General features: G+C 37.0%; 1 protein-coding gene across 1 annotated transcript; it reads left to right on the forward strand.

Moving 5' to 3' along the window:
• Positions 1-512: 512 nt before the first annotated feature.
• LOC145030703 (GDSL esterase/lipase At5g42170-like) lies at positions 513-6543 on the forward strand. Its single transcript, XM_078979100.1, has 6 exons — positions 513-627; positions 1152-3956; positions 5124-5254; positions 5377-5601; positions 5866-6121; positions 6224-6543. Exons 2-6 carry the CDS (start codon positions 3701-3703, stop codon positions 6412-6414), a joined length of 1059 nt encoding a protein of 352 aa, XP_078835226.1. The 5' UTR covers positions 513-627; positions 1152-3700; the 3' UTR covers positions 6415-6543.
• Positions 6544-8857: the final 2314 nt, after the last annotated feature.

An 8857-nucleotide genomic window follows, 5' to 3' on the forward strand; every position in this document is an offset into this window, starting at 1 on the left:
CTCATCTAAAGTAAGGAGCTCTTTGGAAGCTCTTGATTGTCGGGGTATGTCGGGAAGTGGGGAACGCGTTCTAGTACACCTAAAATTGAACTGCTTAAATGGTTGTTTGTAGATCTCGCTGCTGAACTTAAGTGGACAACAATATCCTTGATCGTTGTCAGCTACATGGCCAATTTAGGAATTTGATCACAAAAGTCTTGTCACGTATAATCTGTCAAAATTGGTAAAAATGTCCTTTGTGTTTAAGTAGATCATAATACCGATGGTTGACCTGATAAATTCATGCAGGTGTGTGCTGAAAAACAAAGTTAAGATTGTTTTAAAACTTATGATCCCAAAGTGTTTAAATTTTAGTCTTGAAGTGTGGTTAGTGTTATTTTTAGTTTTCATTTTATTTTTATTTTCTAAAAATTAAATTTTGGGGTGAGGCCCACCGAGTTCATGGGCCGAAAACCCTAACTAGGGTATAAAAGGAGGGATTTCGGCCTTCCCCCTCATTTTTCACGCCTCCACCGAAATTGTTTTTTCTTTCTTTCTCTCGTTCATTCACGTTTTCTGCTCAAATCCATCTACTCGATTCGTCATCTTTTATGTGTTTAATCAAAAATTGTTCACTGAATCATCATCGTAAGTGGATTGCGAGTGCTGTACAACCGATTTTGTTGAAATCTTTGCAGATTTTAGGTGTTGATTGTCGATTTGGACGAAAGTTTTACATCGATTTGGGGTTTATGATTTCGGCTAAAAACCAAAATTCAAATATTTTTGATTTTCAGTGGAATGATTTCGGCCGAGAACCCAAAATTCACGGGTTTTAGGTTTTCGGTGGGACATTTTCGGATGAAAACCCAAATCCAACCGAAAATGGACAAAATAAATTGAACTTTGACCACTTTGACCAAAATTGTATCCCGTGCTTTGACCGAAAACATTAAACTTTCACTATTTTGACCAAAATCGACTTAATTTTGACAAATTTCAAGCCCAATTCGAGCCTGTTTGACTTTGGTTGACCGAAATCAACCTTAGTTAATCAGAATTTATGTTTTGAGAAAATTAACTTTATATGTTTAATTTTTCTTTTCTCACTTGGCTCGTTTGGTGAAGATAAATGGATGATTTGAAATTTGTTGAAACTTACCACATTGTAGGATGTCTTTCTGATCCACCACTGAGCGATCAGGCAATTAAGTCCATGGCTCATGGTCTAAACAATTGTAGGATCAATCATGCTCTTTAAATGAATCCTATCATTTATGAAGACCTAGTGAGGGAGTTCTAGGATAAGGCTTCTTTCAATAAAACAGGAGCAGATGGTGTAGGTGTTGTAGAATCAACTGTCAAGGGGGAGAAGATTATCGTGTTGAAACAAACAATTCGTGATGTTCTTAGGTTTGGAGATCGGCCTGAATTCCCTATTGAGATATCTGCTACTCAGATTAGGGAAGTTCTTGAACGAATGGGCTATGAAGGAACCTTTCCTATAACCTTGAAGAAGTTGCTCCCTCCCTACTGGCGCTTTATTGCTCACAAGTTTGTAATCTGTATTTCAGGTGGGAAGGGGGGAGCTGATGAGATCTCCCAATCATCTACCGGTTCCATAATTTCTCTCATCATGTATTTGAACTTCAACTTTTCAAGGTTTGTGTTGAATGAAATGACGAGCAATCTACAATGGAAAAAGAAGGTTGTATTCATGATGTATCCAAGATTTCTACAAATGATCTTTGATGATAAATATCCTGATTTGGAAAGAATAGGTGAATTTTTGGATTTGAAGTCTTTGGGCCCAAACTCTTTTGGATTAATGAAGCAAAATCGCAAGGGCTCAAAGGTTGTGTTCAGGGGAACAAGCCCTTTAGTGAAATTTGGAAAATTTGCTTAAATTGAAGACGATCCCGAACCAGAAGATGTTTCAGTTGAAGAAGATGAAAGTACTTTTGTTCCTTAACCTGAGGTTGTTCCTGCTGTCAACCCTCCTGTGGCTATTGTGGCAGAGAAGCATATGCCCTTTCTTGATGTTGATGTTGATGATGATGATAAAGGAGAAGATAATGATGAAGAGGGTGATGCATCATGTTTTAATGATGAGGATTTCATGTTTAAATTTGAGCCCAATGATGATAACATTCATTCATTCTTTGATTTTGATGAAGTTAATGATGTTGTGAGTTCTCAAACAGAGACTGATGGAGATACTAACATTTTCAATCTGCTAATTTAAACACCCGCTCAGATGGCAGACATTATAGCTCAATTGGATTCAACTGCAAGGATTCCTCCCCGAGCAGTTGCTACTCCAAACATTATTCCATATGAATGTGATCTTGAAGAGTCTCAAAGCCTCCCAGCCGCCACTGAAACGAAAGCAAGTTGATCCTAGGCCGAGAGTGCTTATTAGGGAACAAACTCAACCTACTCAACAACCAACCCTAACCAATGAACCATCCCAACGAGCTCGTGTCGAAAGCAAAATTTTGCATGAGGGGCATAGTTTTGTTCATACATCTTTTGAAGTAGGAAGCTCTTCAGCTCCTGAAGGTTCTTCAGCCCCTCAACCTGCGCACGACGCAACTTATGAAAGGCTTGCCTAGTTTCTTGCCCGAGAAAGTGTTGATCCTGCACCCAAAGGCAAAGGCATATCAATTGGTGCAGGGAGCTCCGATAATGAAGATCCAACATTTTTTGAGCTCTAGGAAGAAATTGGGGTTTTAAATCAAAAGCTTATTGAGAAAGATGTCTTGATTGGAACTCTGGATGTTAGAGTTTCCGAGCTTGAAAGAGAAAATTCTCAAAAGTCAAAACAATTTCTGATCTGCAGCTAAATCTTGCTGCTCTTACTGCCAGATTTTTTTATTTGAAGAATAAAATGATCAGTGAATTTGACGACAAATTCAAAACATCTGTCAGTGAGCCTGATGAAGCCAATGTCTCCCGAAGTGTACCTGCCCAAGCACCACAAGATGTTCCTCTTCAGGCCAATGTAACTCGTATCGTTGACCGATTTGATATTGAACCTGCTAATACTGATCCCAGAGTAATCTTGAAGCGAGCTCAGAGGCAAGCCAAAACTCAAGGAAAAAGTCAATTGTTTTTCATGAAAAGCTCCGATCAAAATGTTCGTGGAGATCGGCATCGAGTTAGTGTCACTGAGCACAGTAAAAGGAGATTTTCAGCTAAGTATGCCGATCAGTCGAGTATAAAAGTGTGGGGATTTCACGACAGGAAGAATATATGGACGGTCAAAAGAAATAGTGTTATTGTGGAGTACTACAAGCATCAAAATAACTTTAGTTCTTAGACTAAGGTTGATCTTATAGAATTAGCTAGTGCTCCCTTCCAACCCATCGAATGATCCTCGTGGAACTAAATTCAAACTCTTTTTGGAGAACAAAGTAAAGAGAAATTTCGATAGGATGAAGACTGCAGATTCTTTCGTGAAGAAAAGCAACAATTTTGAAGATATATAGTAAAATATCTTACGTCATATCATTTCAAATCACTTGTGTTTTAAATACATTACCATTTTAATTATATAAATAAATAAAACAATATTTTCTATATTATAAAATTGATTAAATTTGATAGGATAGATATTAGGTTAGTAGAGGGTATATGGTCATATCTATATATAAATGTCAAGGTACTGTGGTTTCTTTAAAACAAAGTCATTTGTAGTTTCATCTTCAGATATTTTTCGATGATTCTTTTAGTTGTTAACGTTATTCTCTTTTGCCTATATGCGTCAATTTGTTTATGCAGTAGCCAAGGAACAATAAATCCGCCAGAAAAGGTGTCGGCTGTCCTAGCATTCGGGGACTCCTTCCTTGATCCTGGGAATAATGACTACATCACGACACCGCTCAAGGCAAACTTTCTTCCATATGGAAAGGATTTTATGGGTGGAAAACCAACTGGAAGGTTCTCCAATGGAAAAAACATAGGCGACTTTTTCGGTACCTTTTTATTTTCATACACTCTTTGATGTTTTTTTCTTTTTTTGAAAGAGTACACTCTTTGATGTTTTTATGGCTAAAAATGGAATTCTAGTATTTTGAACCATTACCCCAATCATCAAATTGAACTTAGTATTTTGAACCATTACCCCAATCATCAAATTAATCTGTAGTCTAAAAATAAATCATAGCACATTTTAGCAACTGAAAAGCCCAGCACAGTCTTACTATTCTTTCATGTTAAATGGGCAAATAAACCCGTTGTGACTATCAATGAACTTTAGCTCTTTCGACAAGCAAGCACTGCCACGTGGATTAATAACAACCACCAATTTCAGACGTTCGATACATTACCATCGTTCATGGTGCATTGCTAATCGAGTTGTAGTCGTGGATGCATTTTTTGTATCACTCATATATTGGTGTTTATTCTTGTTCGAAGTTCTTTTTAGTAAACTATAAAGTTTATATAAACACCCTAGCTACTCCATAAAAGCTCTATTCAAATAAAAACCACATCGCTAGTGTTAATAATATAAACCTAACTACAACACCCTACTCCATGAAAGATCAAGTTGTCTACCAGTTTTCATGGCTGTATTTTTGCATTTATCATATTCGTTTTTATATTCATGTTTATTCTCGTTATTTTTTATTAATTTTCGTAAAAGAAATTTCTATAGAAAATACTACTATTTTTACTCAAATCAAATAGATGTTCCATATCAAATCAAAGCACAATCATATAGTTAGAAATAGATATAAGAAAAATATAAATCTAACAACAAAGCAAAGTATTTGGGAAGCAAATATATGACATTTCGCAACATCATCTTTAATGTCAAATTATCATTTTCATGCAGAAACTGAGCACTTTCTCTTAATCTAAATCACTAACAAAAAATATCACGATGAATATCAAAAGTAAACTAAATTATAGAACATATTACCGTTACTTCCAAAAATCATCAGAATAGAAACAAAAATAAAAAGACAACAGTTCATTATACAAGTATACTAATGTTTTACGTGCACTAGTCTCTAAAGAGTTAGCACAAAGGATTTAGAGGGATGTCATTCATGTATATAGTAGATTCGTGGTTGTACGCTTTTGTATTTGTAACTAACAAAACTGCAATTTATTGTTTCATATCAAATAATCCTAAGCCGAAGGATTAGGCGTCAAGGAATATCTTCCAGCATATCTCGACCCTTCCTTACAAGACAACGATCTTCTCACGGGTGTAAGTTTTGCTTCCGGTGGCTCTGGATATGATCCACTAACAAGCACCGTATCGGTATGCATACATATCTTATTTTTAATTTCTAAAAATACTTATGTTTTACGTGTTATTTGTACGAATGTATCTATTTATATGCCCTTATTTTTTTTTCACTTGTTTGGTCTCCTTCCAATTAGGCTGCTATACCAATATTGGACCAATTGAATTTGTTCAAACAATATATTGGGAATCTCACAAGGATCGTTGGGGAAGAAGCTGTGATGAATATAATGAAAAATAGTGTATCTTTGGTATGTTCAAGCACAAATGATCTTGTTATATCTCTCCCAGCAAGAAGCATACTAATTGATGTCCCTACTTATGATCGCATGTTGGTAAACTTGACCTTGAATTTTATACAGGTATTTATACCCTTACTTTTCTTTGCTAGTAATTATATTATATTTACTCATTTAGACATTGCTATGCAAGATGAAAATACACAAGTAGAAGGTGATTGTTTCAATTAAGGTTTTGGATGAAATGCACACCTTTAAGTGATAATAAAATAAATAAATAAGATGTTTGAAAAATGACACCGAAAGATGGACTTTTATTATGTGAACATGAAAGACATGTCATAAATGATATTACAAACTTATAGATTTTCATCAAATTTATTGAAGGAACTATACAAACTAGGAGCACGAAAGATAGTTGTCTTTAGTGCACCCCCGACAGGATGTCTTCCTATAGAGAGAACATTAAATGGAGGTATACTTAGAATGTGCGACCAAAAAGAAAATGAAGCAGCACAATTGTACAACAACATGGTAAAAGAACAGCTCCCAGTTCTTGCAAGTAATCTTCCTAAATCAAGGATTGCTTTGGTCGATTTCTACAATCCTCTAATAAACATCATCAATAACCCTCAGCAATATGGTATCCACAACATCCACTACTTAATTTTCACGTAACTTTTTCACATGTGCGCGCATTTCAATAATGTTTAATTATTTTCTAACACATTCTTCCTTTTCCCAGGTTTTCAAGTTGTTAATAGAGGCTGTTGTGGAACTGGATTGGTAGAGGTGTCTTTTTTATGTAACAGGCTTAGCCCAACGTGCCCAGACGACACTAAATACTTCTTTTGGGATAGTTTCCACCTAACAGAGATTGGATGCAACATATTTGTTAATCAGACTCTACCAAGTTTGGTGGATAGTTTGTTCTAGTATAGGTTCGATCGTGTGACATAGATTGTGCACACTTGGTCACATAATTAAATAAAACAATGGAAATGTATTCGATTTTAAATCTGATTAATGTAAACTTAGCCTTTGTTCGGCAGATCAATATATTTATGTTTACATTTTAATCTTTGTTTCTTTTAATTGGCTCTTATTACTCTTTAATATCAGATTCTACTCTGCAAATTTTTCAATATTAGGTTAATGTGTTAGTTATTGTTTACCAATTTTATAATGTTTCTCAATCACCTTTATTACATTTTGTGGTGATTGTAACGAATTACGACACATTGAGTTTATGATAGACAATTAAAGTCGCATTACATAAAAATAATGTCATCTATTGTAAAATCTGAAGGATTTACGACTGACTTAACTTCCTCTTGTAAATATTGTCCTTTTTTGAATAATTTTACAACATTCAAGAATGCATATTTTGTTTTACTTTCATATATCAAAATAAAAAAACACGCATGATGCTTTTTCACTTTAGTCTATCTACTTCAAAAAAGAACTTTCATCTTTTCATATTTGATGAAATACTTGAGGACTACCTCCTAGCTACTCTCTAGGTCAAGAAGCACAAGAAATCCACGCCTCCATGAGTTCCTCCTAAATTCCTCTTTCTCTCCTAGATCTCAATCATGACACTTCGTCCTTCATTACCGGCAGTCGACACAACCACATATTGACATAGATGCCTCCATAACATGTTAATCACACTACAAAAAAATATGTAATATAATGAAATAAAAAAAAGTGCCACTAAATTCGAAAAATAGATGTAACGTCCCAAAATTACCGGTTAAAAATTTCATTTTTTATTTAGATGAAAACATGAAACATCATTACAAACATTCATGATAAAAATCCAACTCTGAAAAACCGGTGACATCATAATCAGAATTCAGAGTACATCCCAGAAAATCTACAATGCGGAAAACAAAAGGCGTATGTGTGATGTGCTGCTACCGCGCCGGCTCATTTCCGTTAGCTGAGGAAGTACCTGAAACAACAACTGAAAAACGTAAGCACAAAGCTTAGTGAGTTCCCCCACAATATCCCATACCATGCAAGCATATAACAACAACATTCAACTATGAGATGCGGACCCTTGCCCACACTCGTGAAGATACGGGCCCTGCCCACACTTCGCTTACTGGGAGATACGGGCCATGCCCACACTCGGGAAGATACGGGCCTTGCCCACACTTCGTTATCTGGGAGATACGGGCCTAGCCCACACTCCACTCTCGAAGAGATACGGGCCTAGCCCACACTCAACCGCCAACTCATATCATACAATTATCACGCAGACAACAAGTATAGACAGCTCTATCCTACTACCATATATCGCAATCACTCCATTAAGAGATACGGGCTCGGCCCACACTCTAATACTAACGTCTCGTCTATACGGGCCAGCCTTGGTGCCTTAGACCCGTTACTACTGAAAGGAAACTCACCTCGAAATAGCCGCTGGTGTGTGTGGGAACCGACTGTCTGCTGCTGTTGCTACTCCGGAAATCCTCCGGTTGTAATTCCCACAACATACTCAATTAATCAATATTTAATGCCTTTTTTGGTGAAATGACCCTTTTACCCACGACCATGCCCTAAGTCAAAGTCAGAGTCAACTTCCAGTTGACCCGACTCGTCGAGTCTATGTCCAAACGACTATCCAGGATTCTGTTTCTACTCGTTGAGTTAGGCGTTCACTCGACGAGTTCTTCGTCCAAACTGATGTTCAAGTCCTTCATCCTACTCGCCGAGTTGTATGAACAACTCGTTGAGTCTGATCTTGATCTAAGGAGATTGTCTTGAACTCGCCGAGTCAGGGCATCGACTCGCCGAGTTCCATTATGGGTGAGTTTTGGCTTCCAACTCACCGAGTCCCTCCTGGACTCACCTCGCGACTCGACATAACAAAAAGGGTGCAAACCCGGAGACTCGCGACTGGACTCACCGAGTCAGATGAGCGACTCGCCGAGTCCGTTCCATGCAAGAGCTAAAAATGCGATTTTGCTCGAATCCAATCCATGTTATTTGTAGATCTGGGCTCCTAGAGCATGAATAACACGTAAAGTCTCCAACTTTACGTGTAAATATCCATCTATGGGGCTTTTACGGTTTGAAATGCACCAAAAGAGTAGATCTAAGGTTTATGTGCAATATGGGCTCATAAAGGTAGTGGATCTGAGCTCCTGGAGCTCAACTATGCTTGGATCAAGAGACCAATCGGCTTATTTCGGAACATTATGCACATACAAGTTTGGGGAATGGCTCAAGAATGTCTTAAATGAAGCAATAAGCATGGAAACAACGGAAAAACGAGATATACCTCAATGGAACTGCTGAGAGAACACAATGGTGCTTGGATAGCTTCCCCTTCTTCTGGATCTACTTCCCTTGTTCTTCAAAACCTTCA

This window comes from Lactuca saligna, chromosome 2 (genome assembly GCF_052625555.1).
Source record: "Lactuca saligna cultivar CGN05327 chromosome 2, ASM5262555v1, whole genome shotgun sequence".
Taxonomy (NCBI): Eukaryota; Viridiplantae; Streptophyta; class Magnoliopsida; order Asterales; family Asteraceae; genus Lactuca; species Lactuca saligna.

Excerpts from the sequence above, each read along its gene's own strand:
- LOC145030703 (XM_078979100.1), top strand. The coding sequence starts at position 3,701 with ATGATTCTTTTAGTTGTTAACGTTATTCTCTTTTGCCTATATGCGTCA. Across the intron at positions 5,255-5,376 it reads CACTAACAAGCACCGTATCG|GCTGCTATACCAATATTGGA; the intron begins GTATGCATACAT and ends CCTTCCAATTAG. Across the intron at positions 6,122-6,223 it reads CAATAACCCTCAGCAATATG|GTTTTCAAGTTGTTAATAGA; the intron begins GTATCCACAACA and ends TCCTTTTCCCAG.